Raw genomic sequence first — 27766 nt, forward strand, 5'->3', positions numbered from 1 at the left:
CACTAGGGCTCTCTTGCCCTCTGGCTTCTGGATGGATTCAGCCAATGGGAAGCACGGCAGGAGATTGAAGTTCAGGATGAGAGACAGATCAAGGTATTTCTCCTCCCTATTTCTTCCCCACCAGGCCACAGTTTGGTGCGTCTCTGTCCAAGACCTTGGCTCCCGTCAGGCCTCCCTCTCCTCAGCTACTGCTCTCTCTGCTTCCAGAGCAATTCCTCCCCTTTAGCCCTTTAGGACCTGAGGATTCTCAGAGCTTCTAGTAGCTCCTGGCCCTGAGGTACTTTGCCATCCCTCAATGGTTTCCCTTAAGCTTGTTGACATCCTATAAATAATTCTTTAATTATACTCTCCTCAATCACCCCTTTTATACGTTCATTTACTCAGTGATCGTTAATGGAGCCACTCTGTTAAGGCCTTTGTCACACACTGTAAAAGAAGTAAAGATGAATAAAACTGGTCCTTCCCTGTAGAGCTTTTTCAGGACACCTGGTGTCCTGGGCATCTTTCTTCTTCTTCTGACAGCAGACCCTGCCCTTCCAATAAGGAATTCATCCCAAATGCTTAACTTTCCCCTAGATGACTTAACATTTAAATGTATTAATTAGTTCCAAAATAAGTTTAAAAATGGGGCACCTGGGTGGCTCAGTTGGTTGGGCGTCTGCCTTTGGCTCAGGTCATGATCCCAGGGTCCTGGGATGGACCCCCTCGTTGGGCTCCCTGCTCAGTGGGGAGTCTGCTTCTCCCTTTGCCCTTCACCCTGCTCTTGCGTGCTCCCTTTCTCTCTCACTCTCTCTGTCTCTCTCTCAAATAAATAAATAAAATCTTAAAATAAGTTTAAAAAAAAGGTAAGTCCTTATCAAAAGACAGTAGGTCTATATCAAGATAGAGAATTGGTCCTTGAAATGTGATTTAATGCTTAAGCCCATTTGAAGTGAAAAATGTGCCCACGCACATGAAGACTAGCGTGTTCTCTTAAAACTGGAGGCACGTTGAAAATAACAAAAAGTAATTATAGCAATAATTCCGACAAAGCTTTACTGCATTAATTTAAAAGTCTAGTTGATACCACACTCTTAAAGAAATGCAATCATAAAGCTTTCAAGAAAACACCAAAACAGACAGCACTAAAAGCTTGTGTAGTAGGGGGACAGCTATGGGGAGAGGGCCAGCTTTAAGGAAAAGATTAGAAAGATTCGAGATTTGCATCTCCACTGTTTATAAATGCTAACTTTTTCTGTAAGTACTTAGAAACAATTTGTTTCTTGAAAGTTCACTTTTCTCTATGCAATGATAGTTGCCCTCTTGATTTCCTAAAGTTATATCCACAACTGCATTAGTCCAAAATGGTAAATAAATATCAGCAAGCCCAATTCTAGCCCAGTGCTTATCTAAATAATCAGAATTCCAAGCCTGACATCAAGATTTTGCTCACATAATTGTAAAATGGAAGTGCCATATGGCTATGTCAGAGAGCAACATTTAGGCTAATGTTACCATTAATAAAAAAATCAGAAACAGTGCTCTGTCAAAAGGAAGAGCAAAAACTTATTTGACCTTTCCATTTAGCACTCAGTAAAAAAAAAAAAAAAAAAAAAAAAAAAAACCCTACACTTTTCTCAGCTTAATGCAACCTGAAAATTCAGAAATAAAATCGAAATAATTTTTATATTTCCCATTTATCAACACCTACCAGAAAAAGGTCTCATTAGCATAAGTAGCACACCAAAGCAAATGAACAAGCTTCATTCGGATCAAGAAAACCAAATACATTGCAGATTTCTTCCTCAAACAGGAGCTTTTCATAACTGAATTCAAGACTGAATAAATTACAAGATGGTACTTCCAGATATTTTTATTAATATGATATTAAGTTTGAAAAATCCCACAATAACCAGTTTTTACAATTTTAAAAACTCGAAGTCATTTTTATGAGCTGTCTTGAAGAAGGTTTTTCAGTGCTTCCCAAAGAAGTTAATTTGTTAAGCCAAAGCCTGGTCCTGGAGGGCTTTGCCTTGGGAAGACCAGTGCAGGAAAGCAAAGCTGAAACTACAAAGCTGAAAGAAAGCATAGCTGGGAAATTGTCAAGAAAATGGCCCCAAAATGCAAATGCTTAGAGACTCAAATAGATATTTGTGCCCCCGTGTTAATAGCAGCATTATTCCCAATAGCTGGAAGGTGACCAACCCCTGTCCGGTGACAGATGAACAGAGAAACAAAATGTGGTCTATACCACAATGGACTATGAATCAGACTTACAAAGGAAAAAAAAATTCTAACACATCTACGATATGGAGGAACCTGGAAGACGCTAACACCAAGTGAAATAATCCAGTCACAAAGGACAAGCACTGTAACACTGTATGGTCCCACTTACATTAGGGACCTAGACTAGCCACATTCAGGGACAGAAAGTAACATGGTGATTGCCAGGGGCTGGGGGTGGGGGAGGAGGGAATGAGAAGTTATTTAATGAATACAGAGTTTCAGGTGGGAAAGATGAAAAAGTTTTAGAGATGGATGGTGGTGATGGTTGCCCAGTGTGTGAATATGACTAATACCACTGAACTGGAGACTTAGAAATGGTTAAACGGCACATTTTATGCTACGTATATTTTACCACCACCACCCTCCAAAAAAGCAAATGCTTACAGGGGCCTTGGGTGGTGAGTAACGCGGGGTGAGGTTTGTAACAGCAGGAAGAGCGGAGATTCTGGTAAATGAGGTGTATGTGTCCTCTCTAAAAAGAACCCGTGTTAACTAAAGATACACTGTATGGTGACTAACAAAACATAATAAAAAATTATTATTAAAAAAATAATAATAAAAAAATAAAAAGAACTGGCATTGCTCAGCTCGCTGACGGCTGCCGTGCAGCCAGTATTATAGGCAGATATTATGATTTTTCAAGAGAAGTCTGAAATCCACGTTTTTATGAGACATCTTCTATGTCCTTTTTAAAGTTGGCAACAAGTTTTTAAAGTTCCTAAAACCCTGCAGGTCAAATAAAGCCCATCTGCAGGCCTGTAGCATGCAGCTCTGGATTTAGACTGTGAGTTGACAGCATTCTCTTTAGGCAAAGAAGGCCACACGATGGAGGGGAGAAAGCTGAGCCCTGAACAACACCAGCTTGTGCAGAGGAATTATTTCCAGCCTGTGTGGCCGGCCTGGCCTCTGAATAGAAAGCATACAAGTATATCACAACCATAAGCTTATTCTAGGAAGCTACAAACAAGTAGAAATGGGCTGTTTCATGTATGTTTAGTTTTGCCTTTGTATATCTAAAAGGACAGCCTTTAGGGTACTTGCACATGTAAGAAGAGGCTGTTCACGTGTCGGCCAGTTTAACAGGTTCCCACGTTAGTCTCAGATAAGAGATGAATGTTCCACTGAAGAAAGGGTAGAATAAAAATGTGATCAGCTTTTATGCAAATCACATGAAGGCCAACTTATCAGTATTAACACCACACCCCCTAACTCTTGCAAATGGGGCTGTGGGAACCTGAATTTTAAAACAAAATCAATGTTGGGACACCTGGGTGGCTCAGTCAGTTAAATGTCTGTCTTCAGCTCAGGTCATGATCTCAGGGTCCTGGGATCCAGTCCTGCATCGGGCTCTCTGCTCAGCAGGGAGCCTGCTTCTCCCTCTCCCTCTGCCGCTCCCTCTGCCTGTGCTCTCTCTCTCTCTCTCTCTCTCTCTGACAAATAAATAACATCTTAAAAAAAACAAATGTTTTAATCTTCTATCTCATGAACTTGGAAGACAGGGTGATAATTTCAAAATAATAAAACATCTTAGAATAAACTAACATTTATTATTAAAAGTCATTAATTTAAAAATGTGACTCTGGAACAGAAGTGATAGCCCTTCAAATGCATCCTCTGTTCTTCAAAATAATGAATTTTATTTTTTGTGTTTATCCTATTATTCCTATTCTACAGATGAAGCAAATAATGTCTTTAGTATAAAAATGCAATTTGAATTAATTGATTGCTAGGCAGTAATATTCAATTAAATTTAACAAGTGTTAAGTGAGCACTCTTTGTATACTGGCTATAATGGGCATATCAGATAATACGTAAGGATTGTGTCCATCCACTGTCCCCACCATTAACACCCAAACAACCTAGCTGACACTTCAAATGTGCAACAAGGAAAGCAAACCCGAAACGAGAGGGCAGGCAGAATCTACCCTGGAGCTCCTCTTGGGGCTGCACATGGTAGAAACACTTTGTGCTGCAATATCCCCAGCCCTTGTTGGGAGTCACCCTGTTAGGGCATAAGTGTTAGAGCTGGAAGAGACACCATGAAAACATTCGGCCATCTTCCGCCTTCAGTAGGTAAGGAGTTTATCTCCACTACACAGATAAGGCATCTGAGGTTCAGGTAAGGGATTTGTCCAAAGCGCTCCAACTCCCTCAGTGCCCTTTTCTCGTGGTACTGCCTCTGGCAAAGCCTCTAAAGCTCCCCTGGCCAGATGTGGCCTCACCCTCCTCCAGGCCCCACGGCTCCTCTAGCTTTTGCACCACTTGTAACTACCATCCCTACCTCCCAGTTCAGGATTGAAGGCAAAGCTGTTTATATTAGTCTGCTCAGACCGCCATAACAGAATACCACTGGCTGGGTGACTTAAACAAAGATATTTATTTTGTCACAGTTCTGGTAGCTGGAAGTCCAAGATCAAGGTGCTTTTTTTTTTTTTTTTTTTTTCCTGGTGAGGTACTCTTCCTGGCTTACAGAGGACCACCTTTTCACTGTGTCCTCACGTGACCTTTTCTCTGTGCATGTGGAGAGAGACATCTTTGGTGTCTCTTCCTCTTCTCATAAGGATACAATCAGATTAGAGCTCCACCCTTATTTATGGCCTCATTTAACCTTAATTATCTCCCTAAAAGACCAATCTTTACATACAGTCACATTGGGGGTTTAGGTTCAATATATGAATTTGGGAAGGGTGGAGGGGACACAATTCAGTCCATGGTATCATCTAATAGCGAATCATACTATAAAGAAAACCATATAATTAGAAGTTTCCAGTGAATGTCTTTAAAGCTTCAATTTGCAAATAATGATACTCATGTCCTGGTTTTATCCGAGGCTTAGCCCTGGCAAAGACATAAGGTAAATCTCACAGTCCTCACTTGTATTGCACAGTCCGTCTTTGAAGGGGCAGAAAGACAATGCTGAGGGTCAGCAGGGGTTCATCACACACCACTGATGAGGAAAACCCTCAAGTTTCCAAAGGCAGTACTGCAGAACTGTTCAAGGCAGTAGGCTCTGGAGACAGACTTCGGTTGTATATCACTGATGGGCTGTATGACTTTGGGCAGATAGGTTACCCTCTCTGAGCATCAGAAGCCTCAACTTTGCTTCATAGACCAGCCCGCTGCTGGTCTGAGATGGGATGAGACTGATTTCGCTCATACTGTTGAGGCAACCAAGGGCAGTAAAAAGGTGGGCGGTCTGGGAGGTAACTACATTTCTGCTTAATTAAAAGTAATGCATCTCCCATAAGTCTTCATGCGGGGGATGGGGGGTCCTTCCTGGGGTGATTCAAATTACACTCAGTAGGGAAATAGTCCTACTGCTAAGAATGGTAGCCACTGTTTTAGAACTGCAAAGTATACAAATATAAGACAAGACCCTTTTCTTGAGGGTGTGTAGTGCTTTCTCATATTTTGTGACCAAACAGCATTTTTTGGAATACTCTTCCACATTTGAGAAACTGCCTACCTTATGAATTCTCACCTCCCCAAGACGGAAGTCAGGCATTTGCCTACCCAGCTACCTTGTACCTAAGGTGCAAGCACGTGACCTGGGCTCCACCAATCAGCAGCATCCACGCAAAAATTCTTTTCAGAAGAGTGGGGTTAGGGGCGCCTGGGTGGCGCAGTCGTTAAGCGTCTGCCTTCCGCTCAGGGCGTGATCCCGGTGCTCTGGGATCGAGCCCCACATCAGGCTCCTCCACTATGAGGCTGCTTCTTCCTCTCCCACTCCCCCTGCTTGTGTTCCCTCTCTCCCTGGCTGTCTCTATCTCTGTCGAATAAATAAAATCTTTAAAAAAAAAAGAAGAAGAGTGGGGTTAGAGAAGGAGGTACTGGGTACCTGGGTGGCTTGGTCAGTTAAGCATCCACCTTAGGCTCAGGTCATGATCTCGGGGTCCTGGGATCAGCCCTGGGTCAGGCTCCCCACTCAGTGGGGAATCTGCTTGTCCTTCCACTCCTCCCCCCCGCCCCTTCGTGCACTTGCTCTCTTTTTCTCTCCCAGATAAACAAATTAAAATCTGAAAAAAGAAAGAAAGAGGGAGGGAGGGAGTAAGGAAGAAGGAAGAAGGAGGGATCGTGTGGAATTCACCGTGGTGGGGACCGGTGGAGTATGGCAGAGAGACACCCAGTTTGCAGACACCACAGTGATGGGATCTCTGGGAGCCCACCAGAAAGAACTCACTCTCTGGTACGAGCGAGGGGGCTATGTTCTTTGGTAGCCACACCAGGGTCTCCACTGGAGCTACTAGTGGTATAATTTGTGTAGTGTTCCTGGCTGCATGGCCTCCAAGTCTGACTCTGGTCCTCCCAGAAATTCTCCGAGCTCCTTAATTGCCTTTTAAAAAAACTCCCTTTATGTGTAAACTAGCCAGAATGGGCACTGTTGTTTGCAACTGAGAACCTCAAACCAGCATAAAACCAAATAATAGTTGCACAATTAAATGGAAGTCAAGAGAAAAGAATTGTAGTTTGGCATATGAGGGGGCTTTTTAAATCCTATAAATACAAAATGTTAAATAAGTAAAAGAAATTAAGGCAACTGTCTGCAAAACTTTGGAAAAAGAAGCTGATTGCTTGTTGCAAAGGACAGCTGGGACCGTTGAAGTATGTACAGTAAGCAAAGAGATACGGCAATTCTGTCAGCATAAAGTTATATCTACACACACACACACACACACACACACACACACACACACACCCCTACCCCCAAACCCGTACTCAAGACCTGAGGTTTCATGGATTCAACCTTTATCTGTGAGCATGAGGACTTGCTATTTTAACCTTTCCCCGCCTGGAAGTTTTGATTTATGAGCTAGTTAAAAACAAAGCAATTATTTCCCAGTGGGCGTTAGGATCATTGATATATAAACACAGCAATTTAATCATTACCTAGATAAACTGGGTCTTAAATCCCAGGCTCTGAGAAAGTTTACATGAAACCTTTATGTAATTTACCAAAGTCATTTCAATGCCAGAATAACTTAAACTTTAAACAGAGGGCACCTAACAAAAAGCCTTTCAAGTCTTATCCCCATAGTTGATAAAAATCGAAGACAAAGCCATCCTGCAATTAGCTTTCCCCAAAAGATGCACGTCTTAGTAACAATTTCCTTTGGTTTAATAGCATCATCTTTCAGGATTAATGACCTAACAAACAGAAGATCTAGGCCTTTCCAAACACTTTTGTGTTTCCTAGGGTTTTGGATTTATCACATACAAATAAGATAAGGTCAGTGACCCAGACTGCTTACCCTGAGTCCCAAAACCTTGATTCTGGGTTTCCTGTTATTTATAACATACCTGAACATATTCCAAAGTGTACATGGATTATTTTTGCCTGGGCAGCATCCATTCCCATTCCTTTGAGTACTAACATCTCAACTGTCACTGGAGACCGTACTCCCCCATTCCCAGTCCATGTGCTTTAATAAGAGAGTGATTTAATCCCTCTCCAGGGGTCAGCATGACCCAGAACTGACCAATCAGCTTGGCTGCCATGTTTGTTTGAAAGACTGGCATATAACCAACTCAGGACAACGAGAATTGAGAATTTTGATGGAACTATAGGTAAAGAGAAGCTGCTTGCTGGCGTATCTCATCTAGTCAGCCTGGAGCTTCTGATAGTGTTTCGATGTCATGAACAGAGGGCCTGCTTAATGATGAACCAATGCAGAAAAATGCAGAGCAAAGAGATGGCAAGAGATAGACTTTTGAGGATATTGTTTGAGACCTGGATCCAGCCACACCTTCGCCTTTACAGTTCTAAGAACCAGTTAATTTGATTTTTTTCTAAGTCCCTTTGAATTAGGTTTCTATCCTTTGCAACCTGAAGAGTCATAACGGATACAGATTCCTTTAAGCTGAGACTTTATAAAGGTAGCTGAAGTGTTAAAGTAGTTAGCTTTCAATATTAAAGTATAAAATGAGCTTGTACCAGAGATGTTAAAGCCCTGCTATGAACAACTTCCCATTCCAGCATGTGCTGCCTTACCCACAATCCCCTGCTCAGGGAAATGGTGCTAAAGAAGTCTGTGCCTAAGGCAGCCCACCAATGGACTTGGGATGAACAACCAACCCAAAGGCAGCTAATTATTTTGCTGGCCAGGCTCCAATGGCTGTGCGGCCTGGCTCGGTGGGCTGGACCAATAGGAAACCCTCACTTAGGAGTTCAAGCTAGGAAATACTGAGGTCTCAGCCAATGGCCTTATGGGTTGGCCATTCAGGGGCCATATATAAAATGAAGCAGCAAAAGAAGAGAGGAGAGAAAAAGAGGGAAGGCAACTGAACAGAGACCACATGACCTCTGAGAAAAATACTGACTCCATTCCGAATTTTCCAGACCTATGTTTAGGCCACCATGAGACTCTGCTCTGCTTTGTTTGACAGACACAGAATCCTTTCAGGGGGCAGAGCAGTACAGGGGTTAGAGAGTATGGCTCCCAAGTGACCACCTGGGTGCGAGTCTTGACCCCTGCTGCCCACCCACATGCCTGAGGCCATATTCTCTACACCTGCTCCTCCCCAACAGAGCAAGGATAATAGCACCCTGCCCCCCAGAATAGGAAAGAAGAGTCTGTGTGATAATATCCTCAGAATAATGTAATGATAGTTGCAGTGACTGTCACAATAAGCCCCTCATACTTGCATTAGTTGAAGTGATGTCCTAGTCCTTGACCATTGAGAGGACCCAAACTAAGGCAACAATTCACTAAATGATTAACTTAAATATGACTAAATTTCTACACAACATATATAGAACTCTCAGTGTCCAGATATAACTACAGTGTAAAATCCTCTTTAATAGGGGAAAACCTTAGCCATGGGTAGCACACAGAAGTGCTGAATCTGGTAACACTTGAAAGACAGTATGATGTGCTCATCCTCGTTCTGTATTGTGCCCTGTTCCTCCTGGGTCCCACACTGACCCCTGAGTACTACACGAGGGCTGTACACCAGGGCTGACAGGCCAACTCCCGAGACTTCTCCTCTCTGCCTGCAATGGCTCAAAGCTTAGCCTCCTCTTCAACTGCGGTCTCCAGCTCTAGCTCTTTCTGCAGCAAGTTATTCTTGCGAGGCAGGTGATGGTGGCGCGGTGTGTGCCCCGCAAAAGATGCAGGTGCTGTGAGAAATAGGAGACTTTTGGCATGAAGGCAACAGCTAAGGCAAATCCAGAAGCCTTCTCTCATGACTCAAACCACTATACTGTGATTACTTCCTGTTTTGAGCAGGCCTACCCCTTCTGAGGTTGGAAAAAAATTCACCTCAAGGCTGAGGGTTTTACTCTAACTGTTCTGTCCCCTTCTGTAAAAGCTACACAAACAACTGTACAGACTTTGTCCCTCTCCAAAAAAATATTGTTCAATCTTTCTGAACTGTTAGTCCATGCTTTCCAGCCTTAAAAAAGAATTATTAAAGAAAAATGATATGAATCACCTTTCAAAGATCCTTTTTATTTAGGAAAAAAATCAATTTCCATAGGGAAAAAAAATCCACACAAATATTCTTCAAATCTGTTCCCCAAAACGTATGAAGAATAAGAGGCATACAGGAGTCCTGAGAAAAGAACAGAAGTTTGATTTCTTAAGGAAAACAACAAGGGCCTTTCACACAGACTCTGGTGTGTTTGGTTTTGCATTCTTTGCTAAAAGGCGATAATCAAAGGATTAAATCTATATTCCCTTCTTTTGGTAGAATCAAGATACGAGTTTTTGAGTACAACTGCTACTCTAAAAATCAGAGAACTAGCATATTCTTACAGCTACAGAAGAGGGCCAGGGGAGAGAAGAGCTAAACACGTCAGGCGCAGTCCAGAGTTTCAGGCAAGAGGACATTCCCACGTGGGAATAAGCCACTTTTTGACTTTACAGTCAGTCCTTGAATTACAAGCTGGTCATGCTAGGTTTCTGATCAAGTTCCAACCTGGAATACTTAGAATCTAGAATGTCTTCTCCCCTAACAACAATGTTCTAAGCACTGACTATGTCACCCTAAAAGAGCCATCCTAATCCCAGAGTTCCTAAGGAATCACATAGTTTTGTCCTGTGGGTCCTGCACAGTCCAGACACAACTCGTGACCTTCTTTTATGAAAATGCATTCAGAGTTCCAAATAAGACATAGCGTTTCAGGGCTTCTGACCCTACAGGGCTGTCACCAGTGCCAAGACATCAGTGGTGGCCAAGGCCTGCCCTCCTTCCTCTCACCCCACCCACGCTGACCAGCGAAGGGCACCAAGACGGCCAAGGGCAGAAGGAGGAAGGGTCCTTCTTGTCCCTCCTTCTGGTCCCCACTTGGCCACCAGCAGAGAAGGCAAAAAGCAGGAACTTGAGGCCAGCAGGGTGGATGCCAGGGCCACAGCGCGCAGGAATTGGGGGGAGGGAAGGAGAATTCTCTGAGGCTTGGGCTGGCCCGTTCCCCCAGCTCAGCTGGGGACTGCCTGTGCTCTTAGCTTTCATTTCCACTGTTGGTTGCTAAGTGCTATACATAATGCAAAAGTAAATAGTTACACAGCGCCGTTTGGAAGACACAAAAACACACATCAATCAGCCAAGAAAAAAAAACTCTCAAAGTTTCTAGGTTTATTTTTAGATCCTGGTTAGCCAAATGAGTAACCTAAATGTCCAAAAGAAGAGACGCTGGGGCCGAAAACTGTATTTAGAAACAGGAGACCCTGATACTGCAGATCTCTGGCCGGTCTTAGCTTGTAAAATATGCATCGGGCAAGTCCTCAGGTGTTTTAAGGACCTCGCAGCAGTGTTTTGAATAAGGGTACGGCACCCATCGCACTCGCAAGACTTGCTCCTTAGAAAACACCGTCCCCGGTCATGAGGCTTTAAGACATTAGAGTGAGTCCAACACAAAACACTGACATTTTAGCGAAAGACTCAACTTAATAAAACTAACTAAAACAACACTGAAGTAATGAGTATAAATCCAATGAGGAGAGTAAAAAGTATTTTATTCACCTTGTATTTCCCATATCTGGCAAAAGTACCTTGAACAGAGCAGACACACAACAAATGTTTATTAAATAAATAATAATACTCCTCCTAGGAAGAGCCCTCATTTCTAGGCAAAACTATCGTTATGACCTCCCTGAGAGTCCCACTCAAAGTTTCAAAGATACACTTAACACTATAAAAGGGAATCAGAAGGAACAACGGAACAACAGATAGCATGATAGCAAATAATGAACAGTCAGACGGAAAAGCAGAAATAACCCTGAGTGATTCATTGAGATTTGCTTGCTTCTTCACCTGTAAAATGAGATTGTATTTGTGGCCCTATCACCTCGTGGCACACAGTAGAGACAGACGAACAGCCGCACTCCGGGCTTCTCAGACACGCCGGCAAGCTGCATGAGGATGTCCATGTTACAAGGCAAAAGCTGGGCCTGATGGGACCAAGTTATTCTCAGTGTAACCACCTCATTCCAGGGAAGAGCAAAATCGTCCTTGCCTTAGAAAAGACCCTTCTGGTTACCATGCCGCTCGTTCATAGTTGGGGGGAAAAATGCACAAAAAAGAAAAGTCACTTGCTTTATGGAAACTTAAAAACAAAAAACAAAAACAAAAACAAAACACTGGGGTGCTTTGCTAGCTCAGTTGGTTGAGCATCCGACTCTTGATTTCAGGTCGGGTCATGATCTCAGGGTCCTGGGATCAAGCCCCACATCAGGCTCCATGCTCAGCAGGGAGTCTGCCTGAGATTCTCTCTCCCTCTCCCTCTGCCCCTTCCCCCTACTCACGAGCTCTCTCTCTCTCAAATAAATAGATAAAACTTAAAAAAACACACCATTTTTAGTACAGTATGCTGAGACAATTGGTTAGCAAGTTAAAAGAGAAAAATAATCAGTTTACCTCCTCATTTCTTCCCTGCTCTACACCAAAATAAATTAGAGTTGTGTTAAATAATAACAAGGGGCTTTTAATGTGAATAATCCTTTAAAACCAGTAGAAAACAGAGCTGATTATTTATCAAACCCTGTGAAAAAATGGAGCAGGCTGTCCTATGGATGGAAGAAATCACAGGGAAACATTTGCCCACTTAACAACTAAAAACTGTATCAAACATGCAACCAACTCACTGGGGAAATAACTGTAGCAAATGTGCCCAAAGATATTTTATTACAGATTATTAATGACCTTATGCCCGTGAGATATATCTTAAGTGAAAAACAAAGCAAGGTTACAGAAAAATGTGTATAATATGACTGTTTTGGTAATAAAAAATGAGCCTCCTTTGATCTTTAAAAAGACTGTATTTGTATGCACGAACAAGGAGAAAGATGGGAAGACACACCTTAAGCTTTTTTTTTTTTTACTTTTTTTAAATGTTCAGTTAGCCACTGTATAGCACATCATTAGTTTTTGATGTAGTGTTCAATGATTCATTAGTTAAATATAATACCCCGTGCTCATCACACCAGGGAGGCATGGGAGTAAAGGCTGGCCAGGAAAGCCCTTCATGTCTTTGTCCTGAATTATAACTTGAAAAAAAAATTAACTATAACTGATGTGAAAAACATCTAAAGGCAAAGAACATATCATAAAAAATTAGGAAAAGAAGAAACGCAACTAGTATACAATCTGAAAAAGAACTGTTCAGCCCCACTATTTCTTATCGAAGAAATAGAATGGCAAAGTTTTTTTGGTGACCAAATTAGAAAAGGAATTTCAAAGTGATGATGTTCAAGGTAAGAGACAAACAGATGAAACCAACGCAGTCACACAATGTGAATTGCTTAAATTTCCAAATCAATTTCCAAATTTCCATTTAGAAAGCAAATGGCAAAATGAGTTGAGAGTTTTTAATAAAAGTTCAAACATCCAACCTAGGAAATCCACTGGAAATACATCATAGGCTATAATCTAATATAGAGAAAAAGGTTTTGTACAAAAATGATTAAAGCAAAAAAAATTATTTAAAATTTTGACCAAATGACCAATAACGGAATGGCAAAGTGAACCGAGATATATCCATTTGATGAAATATTATATGTCCAATTAAACACTGTCTACAGAGAATATATAACAAAATATAAAATTCTCACAAAATTAAAAACTTCCATCTCTTTTACTCTCAGTGTTTTACTTCTGACACAAACATGGGAGGGTTTTTTCCATACCAACCAATCCCCCAACTCTCCAGACTCAATTGCTAACAACCCAGAATCAGTGCAGCCCCCGCAGACTGAGGGCTGAGTCCCACAAGACTGCCCCCAGTTCAAATGCCAATGGCAAGTCCCAGATACTTATACTCCTGACCAATTGGCTGTAATCAGGGGTTCCCATGACACCCTCCTTGGATTCAATAATTTGCCAGAACAGCTCACAGAGCTCAGGAAAACAGTTTACTTGCTAGATTGTTGGTTTATTATGAAAGGACATGGTTCAGGAACAGCCAGATGGAAGAGATGCCTAGGACAAGGTATGGGGAAAGGGGTGTGGGGCTTCCATGTTTTCTCTGGGCAAGCCACCTTATCAGCACCTTGATGTGCTCAGCCACCTGGAAGCTCTCTGAACCCCACTGTTTAGACTTTTTTCTAAGTTTTTATTTAAATTCCAGTTAGTTACCATACAGTGTAATATTAGTTTCAGGTGTGCAATATAGTGATTCAACATTGCCATACAACACCTGGTGCTTATCGCAACAAGTACACTCCTTAATCCCCACCCCGTTTCACCCATCACCCCTGCCCTCACCACACCTCCCGTCTGGTAACCATCAGTATGTTCTTCATAGTTAAAGTTTGTTTCTTGGTTTGCCTCTCTCTCTCTTTTTGTCCCTTTGCTCCTTTGTTTTGTTTTTAAATTCCACATACGACTGAAATCGTATGGTATTTGTGGAGGCTCTTATGTAGACACAATTGATTAAATCATTGGCCACTGGTGATTGAACTCCACCTCCAGCCCCTTTTCCATTCCTGGGGGTAGAAGAGGGGTGTGAAAGTTTCAACCCTCTATTTACCTGGTTGGTTCCTTTGGCAACCAGCCCCTCTCTTCCTAGAGTCACGCCTTTAGCATAAATGCAGATATGGCTGAAAGGGGTTTATTATGAACGATACAGGACACTCTTCTTACCCCTATTATTCAGAAATTCCAAGAGTTTTTAAGGAGCTCTGTGCCAGGAACTGGGGACAGAGACCCAATATATATTTCTTATTATATCACAATATTGCAGCTTAGGGTATATGGTTAAATGAAAAACTAATTTTAAAATTATATAATGATATGACTATGCAAGAAAAATATTTCCTCATAAAAATCATGAAAAGAAATGTTCCAAATATTAACCGTGTTTGCCTTTGAATATTTGGATTATGGTAGCATTTTTTTTCTTTTTTCTAATTCACTATAGTATGTAGATCTTATTTCATGATAGTGCCTTACTTTTACACTGGTAGGGTCGAAGGTATGGAGGGAACAGCGGCCAAGGTCTGGGGAACATATTCTTTAAATGACTGCATTTGAAAAATCTAAGCACAGTCTCCCTGTTGCTCTCTCAAGAAACTTCCGAGGCCAGAACTGACGCCTGATTCTCACTGTTTGTCCTTTGGCCTGGCTTAGAAGTAGCTGTCTTGTCTTCCAAAGGGTGAGGTGGTGGGAACTCAACATCACAGGCTTCCCACATCCCAATCCTCCCCTTCCAACAAGTCACAGTACAAAACCCCATCAAAGAGCCCTTCCTATAAATGTTCTATTAGAAATTTTAGATCACATGTCTAAAGAAATGTGTCTGTGTATCTGTGTGTGCATCTGTCTGTCTATGCTTCCTCCTCCCTTTCTCTAGCCTCAAAGGCAGCAAAACAAACTCTAGGACAAGGATGCAGCAATCTACCTTACTTCTCAAATGCTAAATCTAAGTGATAAGTGATAAATCTATTTATCTGAATAGAAAAACAATGCAAAAGAGGGAGAACCAAAGGAACTCCAGCCAGGACCATACCCCAATACGAAACAATTTTAAATAACAATGGATTAAAGTCCATCTCTCATCTCACACTTACCATACAATCCAAATTCATAGTCTCAGATCCCCACTGCAGTATTTCAGGCCCTATCCCTAATACTGAGTCAGGCTAAATATTTCCCCTTCGGGTACATTAAATGGTCAGATTAAACACTCACAATCTCTTACTGCACGTACTTTGGAAATATGCATCATATATATCTTTACATAAAAATAATGAAACAATGGGAGCCTGGCTGGCTAAGTCTGTAGAACATACAACTCTTGATCTTGATCTCAGGGTTGTGAGTTCAAGCCCCACATTGGGTGTAGAGATGACTTAAAAAAATACAATATTTACAAAAAATGAAAGAAAATATTCCAAATATTAACACCAATTTATAAAAGAATATGTTAGTAAAAGATGTTAGTAAAAAAAAATTTAGTGAAGAAAATAACGACCTCTCGAATTTATCTGCTTAGTAAATTCAAGTATTTGCAGTATCTTGTGTGACATCATTTTCTGAATGGTGGTGCACTTGCACCCTTGTTAACGGAAGAACAGCCACACCGGCAGCTGAACTTCTGTACGTGAGATGTTGCACCCCACGCTCCTATGTGTTAGCCCACTTAACCTTCTCAACCCTTACAACAACTCCAGGAAGCAGAGCCATGCTCCCCCAGGTGTTACCTAACGGTACGAGTTCCAGGAGGTCACACGCTAGTAAGTGACAGCGTGAAGACTGAATGAGGCCAGGCTAATTCTGCTCCAGAGCGGATATGCTCTTGTTGCTACAGAACTACACGTTGCACCACATTCTTTTTTACTTACACTAAAAATCTCTCCTGACTAAGCCTGGCTTGGACAATCTGTAAGAAAAACAAGTGGTATCAACTCCCCAAACGAATAGACGACCAGTACCGATTTCGTAATTCTAAAGGAAGAAGGGACTGAATTACTACATCAATTTTCAGAAAGTTACAGTCCCCAGATCAGCACCAGGAGAAGGAAGTTATACGTGGCCTTCCAATCATGGAAACAGAAGAAATAAACCAATTAAATGGTCTGGTGGAGAAAAGGAGAGGTATAAAAGGACCTAAAAATAGTTTCCATCTTATCTCTGCTGTAATAATAGCAGATTAGCACGCATTCTCCTGGAAATGTCACCTAGGCAACCAGAAATACAAAGACAGAGATGTTCAGAAAAATATATGTATATAAATCTATTTTTGCTTTCTTTGAACATAAGTGATCACTATTGCAGGAAGGACAATAACTAAGACTATATATGGAAAGAGAAAAAAGGTAAGTACAGAAGAAAGTTGCATAAATAGGTATCCAGTGTAAAGTAGGCTAATAAGATACAAAGGTAGGTCTCTATACGAGAAGCCCTAACCCACTGCGTCAAATTTGGGCCAAAAATCTACTAGGAATGCTAAACATATTTTTCCTATATTTTTTAAATCTCAAGTTTTGATCTCATAAACCAAAGGCAGACTGATACAAAAGAGGGTAGGCTGGCAAATTTTAAAACAACATCTGGAAAACTATCCTAAGCTCCTCTTCACTAGAGTGACTCTATGTCCCTGTTTGCCCAAGACAGTCCCTGTTTGTGCCTCTTGTGTTGGTGTAATTATTAAAAAGTACTCCTCTTTCACTTCCAAAAGTATCCCAGCATGAACAATAAATTATACGGTCCCCTTGTATTTAACCAGGACAAATTCTTAACCAATTAACAACACACTAGCAACTAGGTTGAGAATTTAGATTAGTTCAAAAAAATTTTATAAGATAGAATCCCTCACTTCCAGAACACTACAGTCTAACCGAGAAGACAGAAATAAAACCCAAAACAATCACGAAGCAGTGAAAAATTGATAATCATTCATGGAATCCAGGCCGAAGTGCCACAGTTCAGATCGGAGACCAAGTAGACAGTGGATCCCCTTGAGGGAGAGACTCCATAGAAATCGTGGTAAAAGCAACCATGTTCTTGAGCACTTACTGTATACCAGGCACTGTGCTAGGCATCATGCCCATGTGACCTCACTCCAGGCTCAAAACAACCCTAGAAGGGAACAGTCATTATGCTCACTTTCTAGGACTCGCCCCAAGTGTTACCAGAGAATTCAAATGCCTGACCAGAGCATATGCTCCCCGCCACGGCGGATGTGTGCACACTGCTTCCTGTTGGCCCAGCCTGACCCGGGCTTGGCGCAGCAGCTGGGAGAGCCATCAGCTTCTCTATCTGCTCCGTAACCGCGCAAGGTGTGGTCCAACCCCGGCAGAGGGCTGCTCAGTCTGCCAGGGCCCAGGTAGGAAACAGGGGGTGCTTTTTCATCCTACTGAGGAGTCCTCCTATTGGAGAGGCTACTGAGAAGACAGTAAGGAAGGGTTTAGAAAAGCAGTGAAGGCTGGCAACAGCAGGAAGCCATTACCATCCCCAGGCCTCAGTGTGTGATATGTGGGGTTGGCGGGGGCATAAAGGAATTCCAAAGAAGGTGGCTGGATGGAGAAGGTGTCTGGCAGGACCTGATGCCTTCAGCGCACAGATGAAGCCAACCTGCAGGCCGCAACCCAGCAGGAGGGAATGGGGACATAAACAGCCTTCCCCACTCTTCTCCCACTCTCCCCGTGGTGGGCTGGACCCTCCCCTGGCCAAATTATACCAGAAGTCAAAGGCAAAGAGGGCCCTTGATGCCTCTCGGGGCACAGAGCAGGTGGATGAGGGAGGAAAGAGGACACAGAGGAGCCAACAGGTGATGTCCAGCTTGCTTGCTGTGTCCTTGCCCCTGCAGAAGAGTGTGCTCCCACCAAGGAGAGGAAACCGGCCCGGTAACTCTTTGCAGGGGCGTGGAAGGTGCTGCATTAGCAAGAAGATGTCATCCTCAGCCTAGGTGTGAGGCCAGAGCCAGTTCATGGGCAAGTGCCCTTTATAATTACATTCAGCCCCGTGCTTTGAAGGGCCCCACACTTAGTCTAATGCTCTGCTGACACCATTTTGAAATTCTCAATAATTTTTTTTTAAGATTTTATTTATTTATTTGAGAAAGAGAGACAGAGCATACAAGCCGGGATGGCCACAGGGAGAGGGAGAAGCCAACTCCCCTCTGAGCAGGGAGCCTGGCTCGATTCCAGGACCCCGGGATCACGACAGAGCTGAAGGCAGACACCCAACTGACTGAACCACTCAGGCACCCCAAAATTCTTGATAATTTTTCAACAGACCCACATTTTTTTCAATTTGTACTGGGCCTCACAAATTAAGTAGCTGGTCTTGGGCAACGCAAACCATTTTCCTCAGCTGGTAAGACTGAATTCTGTTAAGTATCACAAGATTCCAAGTATATTATTCAAAGCAAACAGACCCAAAGTTAATATTAACCAGAGTCACAATGATACAGCAGAATATATAGCATAATAAAGAGAGGGGACAATTTACCTTTTTTTTCCTTTCCTCTTTCTCTTTTGAAGTCAAACTGCAAAGTGGCTGAGAAACCCAAATCAGCTGCCCCCTGGAGAGAAACGGAACTTAATTACAGGCCTCTCCACAGCACAGAGGCAATGGGTTCTGGCTCTTACCCAGTTAAGGTGATCAGTGCAGACAACCAAGCAGAATAATTTACGCCCTGGGTGGACTCTGTTGATGTCCCCCATTTGGTGGGCTATGGTCTTCAAATTAGCCAGGTAATTGCCAAAACTACCCCTGACCTTGCCTCATGTGCCCAGTGTACGCAGGTCCCTGCTTGGGACAAAGTATTGAAAACACATGCACAGAAGGCTCATTGATGGGCCAGCAACGCTTACAAACCGTATTTCTAAGCTGATGCTTTCCGAAAGCCTAGAAACTGGGGCCTTTCCTGCTGCTGCTTCCCTTTCCTGAGAGACCGCCACCTCGGTAGCCTTCCTCTGAGAAATCACCGTTGTGAGAGCATCTGGGGAAAGCCCAGGTGAGAAGCCAGACAGGGCCAATGTCTGTTCTTTCTCCCATCGTTTCCTCCAAGGCCATTGGGCAAAGCAAATCACAGAAAACTTCCATCTGAGGCAGGGATCAAACTGGTTTTTGAAAGCCTCTTTCACTTACCCCTCCATGTCAGAAATAAGGGATGGTGGATTTTGAGTGTTTTGTTGTTTCAAGTTAGAATAAAATGTCAATAGACCAAATCAAAAGGGTTTACCAGCCTCTGCTGTGTCCAGGTGCCTAGAATCCAGGCGGTACATCAAACCTAGGGGCATCATGATGGAATCAGAGGATCAAGGTTTGCAGTGCACACTCATGAGCCCTGTAGGGGGGGGGTGAATGGTGGCCCCCCAACAGACGTGGCTACGTCCTAACCCTGGGAACAGGTGAATGTGATCTTATTTGGAAAAAGGATCTTTGCAGAGGTCATGAAGTTAAGGCTCTTGAAATAAAATAACCCTAGATTACCCAGGTGAACCCTAAAGCAAATGCTAACTGTCCTTACGAGAGACATGCGAAGGAGAGGAGGCCACGTGACCACGGAGGCAGGGATGTGTGTGATGCAGCCTGGAGCCCAGAAATGCCGACAGCCACCAGCCGCTGGAACGGGCAAGCAAGAATTCTCCCCCGAAGCCTCTGGAGGGCTGGCTGTGCTCACCCCTTGATTCTGGGCTTCTGGCCTCCAGAACGGTGAGAACATTCATTTCTGTTATTTAAAGCCACCCAGTTTGTGGTAAGTTGTTATAGAGGCCACAGGAAACTAACATAAGCCCTCAGCCACATCGCTCTGCCCTGGCCTCAGCTTCACAACCTCCAGGCATGGAAAATATGAGGCCTTCCAATGCAGCCCACTCTGCACCGGGGGCTGACTTCTGACCCCAGAATAGGCCTTTTCTCTGATGCAATGCTTCATGTATTTGGAGACCACAATAATTGGGTTCCCACCGAGCTTTTTTTCAAGAGCTCTAGAGAGCTCTTCAGTCATGCCTTGGGGGAGGTGGGTTCCCCCGCACTAGACAGTGCTTTCTGCATTCATTCCCTCCTGCCAAAATAGCGCAGAAATACCATCTCCCTTGTTCTGGACTCTCTTCTTCTAACATCGCCCCAGGTCTCATTAATGTTTAAGCAGCCAAGGTACATTGTCACCTCCTTTGGAGCTTTCAACTAAAAGCAAAAGAAAACAAACCTGTCTTTCTCACATGTGTTTCAAGGACATATTGTCACCCCCACCAATTATATAGAAAAGATTTTTTTGATCTAAATATAATCATTCAGCAATGCAACATACATATGAAATACACGTCATTTAGGAGGGAAGGGGAAATTCTGAGCAGTCACTCACTCTATATTTTGACAGCCAAGGGAAGTTCGTACAAATCAGATTATTCCCAAAGAATCAAAACACACAGGTTTGGGGGAAAATCTAAGGTTCCAGATCTGACTGGATGTAGGGTGGAAATGTTCCTGGCTGGGTTCGAATCCCAACCCCACAATTTATTAGTGACCTTGGGTAGGTCATTCAACCTCTTGATGCTTCAGTTTCCTCATGTGTAAAATAAGGATCATCATAGCGCTCCCTCCTCCTGCTGGATCCTCTCTGCTTTCCTCTCCAGATCCAGCCTCCTCCCTTCCCCACTCCACTCTCAGCCCTGCGAGGCTGATTTCTACATACAAGCTAGTCCTTACATCAAGTTTTCTTGCCCTCTGGCTTCTGGTTAGGTTGGCCAATCAGGAGGCACCAGTAGAGACCAAAGAGAGGAGAAAGGAGTGATTAGGGACTCACTCACCTGGATGGCACTGTGCCAGGCCACAGTTTGGCAGAAGCTGTGTTCCTCTACTAATGAGCAATTCCAGAAAGTGCTCTCTCACATCACCCTCTCAGGGCTGGGGTAGTAAAGGCTTACAGGCATCGCTGGCCACTCTTGGCGATTTCCCTTAAGGCTGCCCACATCTTCGTAAACAGTCCCCTCACTAAACTTTCTTCTTAAGACCCTAGGAGTGTGTCATCTGCCTCCTTGTGGGATCCTGGCGATAAACACTCTAGAGGATTCCTCAGAATGAATTCAGTGCATGTTAGAACACTGCTGTGTCACAGGAAGTACATCAAGACATTTGCATCCTTGTTGTCATTATTACCAATAGCAGTCACTTGTCTGTGCCATCCTCTGTCAGGAGACGGCTCGGTGCCATGTTTACCTTTCCTCCCCAAGTCCAGTACCATTTAGTGTGGCAAAAAATATATCCTCAGTTGTATAAATGTGGAGAAAACCATTAGGTTCTCTTTCTCCAAATAATTAAAATAACCCCCAACTCCTCCGCTGTCTTTCTTTTCTTCACTCTCTCTCTACTGTGGGGAAGTGATCACGCCAATACCATGGGCAACAAACACTCAACAGCTCCTCTGAATGCGGTTCCGACTCCACTACTGTCCCTCACAATTCGATCCCAATCTACTTTCGAGTCTATATTAAACATTTCACACCCACTGGGATGGCTATTATATTTAAACAAAAAAAAAAAAAAAAAGCTCAGAAAATAGCTAGTATTGGCAAGGATGTGGAGGAATTGGAACCTGTGTGCATTGCTGATGAGCATGTGAAATGGTAGCTGCTGCAGAAAACAGTACGGCAGTTTCTCAAAAAATTAAACAAAATTACCATATGAACCAGCAATTCCACTTCTGGGAATATACCCAAAAGAATTGAAATCAGGGACTCAAGCAGATATGCACACGTCGATGTTCACAGCAGCATTATTCACAATAGCCAAAAGGGGGAAGCAACTCAAGTGGCCACTGACGAATGAATGGATAAACAAAACATGGTGTATACGTACAATAAACTATCATTCGGCTTTGAAAAGGAAGGGAATTTGGACACACACTACAAAATGGGTGAGTTGTGAAGACAATATGCTAAGTGAATTAAACCAGTCACAAAATGACAAATATTGTATGGTTCCACTTAACATAAGGACATAAGGCACTTAGAGTAGTCAAACTCATACAGAGAGAAAGTAGAATGAATGGTGGTTGCCATGGCTGGGGGGAGGGGAGGAGGGAGAGTGTTTGTACACTGGGTCTAGAGTTTCAGTTTGGAAAGATGAAAACGTTCTGGAGATGGATGGTGGTGAGAGCGGGACAACAATGTGAATGTCCTTAATGCCACAGAACCCTACACTTTAAAATGGCTCACATGGTAAATGTTGTGTTATTTGTATTTAACCACAATAAGAAAAAATAACCTATTCAAGAAGCACTTACTGCTTGCCTACCACCCAAAGCACTGTAGTGGGGATGTGTCGGGAAACAAACTGGGAGGTCACTGTCCCCATCGAGGGGGCTCTGCTCCTGCATCTCCCCCAACATAGTCCTCATTCCAGTCAACCTGTCCCCTAATTATGTCTTGCTCTTTCTCATGGAATATAAATTTCTTAAAGAGACTAGATCTTATTCACCTTATATCACTAGAACTTAACACATGTTGAACATGTGGAAACTGCTAAAAAAATATTGTTTGAAAATGTGACTAAAAATCCAGCCAAGGGGCACCTGGGTGGCGCAGTCGTTAAGCGTCTGCCTTCGGCTCAGGGCGTGATCCCGGCGTTCGGGGATCGAGCCCCCCATCGGGCTCCTCTGCTGGGAGCCTGCTTCTTCCTCTCCCACTCCCCCTGCTTGTGTTCCCTCTCTCGTTGGCTGTCTCTCTGTCAAATAAATAAATAAATCTTAAAAAAAAAAAAATCCAGCCAAAGAAGTCCATGTCTTCCTTTTCCTCATCTCTTCTAGCTGGCCAATACTTACCATTTCTTGAAGCTAGTTAGCTATATTTTCAGATCTAAGAGATCAGAGCTTTTTACTGAGCTCACTTTAAATTGTTCTCTTCACAGGGCACCTGACTGCCTCAGTTGGCAGAGCTGAGACTCTTAACCTCAGGGTCAAGAGTTCAAGCCCCACGTTGGGCATGGAGCCTACTTAAAAAAAACATTGTTCTGTTCACAAATAATTCTAACCATGCATATTGTGAGTTTCAAATGAGAACGCCAGGGTTTACCAGCCATGTGTCCTTGGGCAAGTGATGGAGTGTCCCAGAACCTGTCGCCCTCATCTCTGAAGAGGCAACGCTAGCAGTACTGTGGTGGACATCTATTGCTTTGCAGTCCATCATCCACTGGCCCATCTCCTGGTGGCAGAATAACAATGTTCTCCAACAGTGTTCTCCTGGAGAACTACCCTGCTCCCTGCCCCTCAGGCTATGACTCAAGGATAAAATGTGATCAAGCCTAAGCTGTACTAATGTGTGGCACTGAGGCCACAGGAAGAGGCCCTGGACCCAGTCAAAGCCAATAAAGCCACGGCATTGAAAGCGGTGCTGGGATAGTCTCTCCCTTTCTGACTGGATTTAAACCCACAATGAAATGGAACCTAAAAATAGTGCAGACTTCAAGAAAGTAAAGCAAGACATATGGAGAGAGAAATCAGGTCCCGGGGATGATGCTTAAGCCCTGGATCAAGCCATACCTGAAGTATCTTCCCCTGGACTGAGGAGTTAGTTATAAAAGTCAAAATAATGTTCTTTTTTTTTTTACTTAAAATTATTTTACACTTGCAATAGAATTGAATCCTAATTACAGTAAGTAATCCTGAAATCCTGAAAAAATTATTACAAAGTCTAAATGGGATCTTTATGTACATACAGCGTACACACCAGATAAATGGAAACACTAACGTTAATGTTGGTGATAGCATATGGTAGTGGTAGAAATTTCCTGGCTTCTTCTAAGGTTGACTTTTCACTCATGTGTTCTGTCCCTGATTTCTGCCTTCTTTATCCCTCAATGATACTCTCTTTCATGATGATAAAGATAGAAGGATGGTAAAAACAAAAATTGTAGGCCACCACTTTCTAATCCCATGCCCTGACAGACATCACTAATTGAGCACAGAACTCTTTCCTGCTGAGCCTGGATCCAGCCTTGGATTCTTATTCAACCCAGCTTTCCAGGCAGCCACTACCAATCAATCATGAAAAATCATGACATGAAAAATGAATTCAATGGTCTCAGCTCCAGAATAGCAGTTGGCAATGTTTTTCTCTAAAGAACTAGGTAGTAAGTATCTTAGTCATGGTCTCCATTACATATTCTTCTTTGTATTTTGATTCGTTTACAACCCTTAAAAAGTGCAAAAAGCATTTTTGATTCCTCCGCTGTAAAAACTCCCTGCTCTGGAGCATTGAAATCAGACTCTGAGAGGTTCCCAGAGAACTGGGTACCATCTTAGCTCCCTCTGCATGGCTCCTGAGAGCCCAGTAATGGAATGCTTGGAAATGCTGCCTCAGACAGAAATGCACCCACAGAACATACTGAATTGACTGAAATGTAACAGAGGAGCTTTGATGGCAGCATAGTTCCTGCTCTCTTCATATCAATCCCAGGACAAGCTGAAATCCACGCTCCAGGGGAAGCCCCAATCCCAGGAAGAGCTACAAAGGCCCTGCATGTGGTAACATTCACCTCTGCCTCCAGAACCAAATTCACTGCACAACCTCTTCAAAGAGCTGGACCTGCACCCCTCACAGCCAAATGTGAGATGCCCCACCTTTTTATGAGGGAAAGAAAGGAAGAGTTCAAATCACTACACTTCCCCATTATTAGTCTGACCCTTTACAATTAAAAAAAAATACCTGTGAAATGGTTCCAAGATATTATGCCACATTGCTTTTGACCAACGTTTGATTCCTTAATATCTATCTCCCAGTTCTTTATTGTACAGTATTACACTAAAGACTGGTNAAACCCAGACGAGGAAGGGGGAGAGGAGCTGAAGCTACACAGGGAGAGGCTCGGGAGATGAGGCTGGGGAGGAAACGAGGGTGAGGTCATGAAATTCCCTGGAGTCCGAACTCTATCCTGAAAGCCACGGAAAACCTCTGAAGGAAATGAAGCAGCGTGACTGTTGTAGATTTTTGTTTTCCAAACGAGCGTTCTAGTGGCAGTTTGGAGAATGAGCTGGAGGAAGAGTGTCCTGATTCAGAGCAAGGAGCCCGGTGTGAAGGCAACTAGAGCAGTTCAGGCAAGTGAAAGGGCTGTGAACAGCATTAGTGACCGTAGAAGCAGAGAGAAGGGGGCCATATAACAACAACGATAGCAGCTCACATTTCTGCAGCACTTATCGATGACAAGGCACTGTGGGACGTGCTTTCTGTGTATTAATTCGTTTTATCTTCACAACAAACCTGAGATACTTTGGTACCTATTATCAACCTCATGCCACAGATCAGGAAACACAGAGAAGTTAAGTAAGGAGCCCAAGGTCGGGGAGCTACTGGCATCCTAGCCAGAACTCAGATCCAGCAGTTTGGCTGCACGGCCCATGCTCCTCACAGCCCCTCACCTAGCACACTTACAGAGGGGCAGTGGGTCCTCAGGACTGGTGCTGACTGGTTGAAATGGGGGAGACTCCAGAGATAATTTTCAGGGGTCTGGCTTGGGCACCTGAACATTTGGGTTTCAGTTTCTTGAGCCTCTTCCTCCGAAGGAAGCCTCTCCCCAGATCTGTACTTAGCTCCCAGAGGTCCCCCTCCCATATACCCACACTCCCACCATCACACCACCCCCTTCTCTTTGCAGTCCCTGCATCCTGCATTTGACCCTAAAACGCAGGCATCTCCCAGACCGAGTGAAAAACCTCTCAAGCATTGCCAATTAGGTCTGAGAAACCTGGACGTAGAATCCTGCTCTCGGTAATACGGCTGCTTTAGTCTGTTATTTTTAAATCAGACAAAGCTAGGAAAACTTTGAGCAAGCTCCTGTGGTTTCCTTCTCAGCAAGCGAGACCTCGGCAGCCCTACTTCTGCGTTTCACGCTAGCTGCCCTACGAACAGAACTCTTACCATCATTGGGGGCCAGCCTTAACAGCAGAAGCACACTTGACCGGCCTGGCCTGCAGCTTCAGACAGACCCGCAGGAAGAAAGTGGCCCTGGTGGGGAGATCTTCCCAGAGCCGAATGGCTTTCTTTCTCCGGGCTTGAAAGTTAAAGCAAGCATCTGCAGCAAGAAACTTGTGTATTTCCTGCGGACAGGGAGACCTCCTGCCCCTCCCGGGCTGATACAACCCACTTTGCACATCCTGCTTCTCTAGGAGCTAAAAATAAATCGGTATGCACTGAAAAACACTCAAACACATCTCCCCAGCACACCCCTTCCCGAGTCCCTGAGGGCAAGGGACGCAAATCTTTCAGGTCCTGAGTCCCAAATGCATGCTACTTCGTCCTCTGGGTTCCACTACTGCCTTCGGTGGCTCCCAAAGCCCCCTCCCCTGGCCCCCACACCCCACACACGCCTCCTGTAAGCTCTTGGGGCCGACTCTGCAGGCCCAGCAAGCTCGACCCCAACCCCCGCCCTGAAGGGTTGCTCCAGATGTCCCCGGGCCACCAGGCGCACGAACGCCCCCTTCCGACCCAGTGCGCCCCCATCCCGCCTGCCCCGCGCGCCTCAGCGCGTCGGTCTGAAAAGTTGCTCTCTCCTTTCCAGCCACCCATCCTCGGGGTCTTCGGCTTGCTTTTCTTTTCCCTCGAAGGCACTGAGGGCAGGACAAGGGAATTGACCCGGTGAGCTGCACGGGGAACGGCTGCGAGGACCGGGTCCCCAGGACGGCGCGGCTCCTCGCGCCCACCCCCGCGCCCGCCCGGCCCCGAGCCCGGGGGTCCCCCCAGCAGCAGCTCCCGGCGCCGCCGGCCCCCCGCACACCCGCCCTGGCTGCAACTCCGATGTGCCCTGGCTCCAGGGAATCGGAGGGAAGGCGCTGCGACTCACCGCCTCGGCCGCTCCCGGCGTCTGTGTCGCCGCCGGAGAGGCGGCAGCAGCAGCGGCGGCAGCGCCTTCCCTCCGCCCGCCTCCCCCTGGACAGTACCGCCGCCCGCCGCGCCCCCCTCCCCTGCCTCGCCCGGTGCCGGCCTCCTCGCCGCCGCCGATCCCCCTCCGCACTGCGACCGCGCAGGCAGCCTCTCCCGGGGGGTTGGACTGCGGGAATGCAGGGGGGCCAGGAGGAGGCGCGCGGTTTGCAGGTGCAGTGGACGCCCTGCTTGTCTGGGGGCGGCCGGCGGCCCTATTCCCATTGTGCCCCCTTAGTCCTAGCCACGGCCCAGGGTTCTAGCCAGGCTGCACTCGTACTTTCCAAGGGGTGCCATTTGTTTGCCTGTTCGGGTCGTAGGAGACGGAGCTTCAACCGACCGCACCTTCTTTAGGTTTTGATTAGGGGGATTCTGGGGTCTCTGAAGCAATGAAGTTCAAGGGAACCTTGGGAGGACAGGCCCACAAGGTGGAGGAGGGCTGTTCTTGCCTAACCAATATTTTCTCTACCCAGAGCCTTCTGTGAACCGTCTAGGGATGGCTTAACAAAAAACCCGGGAGGACAACCCCACTGCAGAATGTCTCCAAAGCTTCCATCTCAACTGCTGATGATGAGAAGCAAATGTCTTGTCAATTCTTTCAACCCACATTTATCGATGGCTGCCAACACGTGTTCCTGTCTTGCTGTTTTGGCCACTCGTGACCTCTCAAAAAGCCACTGTTAACTTCTTGTACTTGTCAACCC

General features: G+C 44.5%; 1 protein-coding gene across 9 annotated transcripts in view; it reads right to left on the bottom strand.

Moving 5' to 3' along the window:
• NCALD (neurocalcin delta) overlaps positions 1 to 27006 on the bottom strand; it is a 405829-nt gene extending 378823 nt beyond the window's left edge. For 2 of the 9 annotated variants that reach the window (XM_034668394.1, XM_034668388.1), the window contains exon 1: positions 26064 to 26465. Coding sequence is in view for 1 of the 9 variants with exons in the window: in XM_034668401.1 (XP_034524292.1) it covers positions 18655 to 18727; positions 19679 to 19873 (268 nt within the window). In the remaining 8 variants the exon portion in view is untranslated. Of the gene's footprint in view, positions 1 to 18654; positions 18728 to 19678; positions 22775 to 26063; positions 26478 to 26985 lie in introns of those variants that run through there. The other 7 variants (XM_034668389.1, XM_034668401.1, XM_034668398.1 and 4 more) reach the window with 7 other exon arrangements.
• Between the last annotated feature and the right edge of the window lie 760 nt (positions 27007 to 27766).

This window comes from Ailuropoda melanoleuca, chromosome 9 (assembly GCF_002007445.2).
Source record: "Ailuropoda melanoleuca isolate Jingjing chromosome 9, ASM200744v2, whole genome shotgun sequence".
Taxonomy (NCBI): domain Eukaryota; kingdom Metazoa; phylum Chordata; class Mammalia; order Carnivora; family Ursidae; genus Ailuropoda; species Ailuropoda melanoleuca.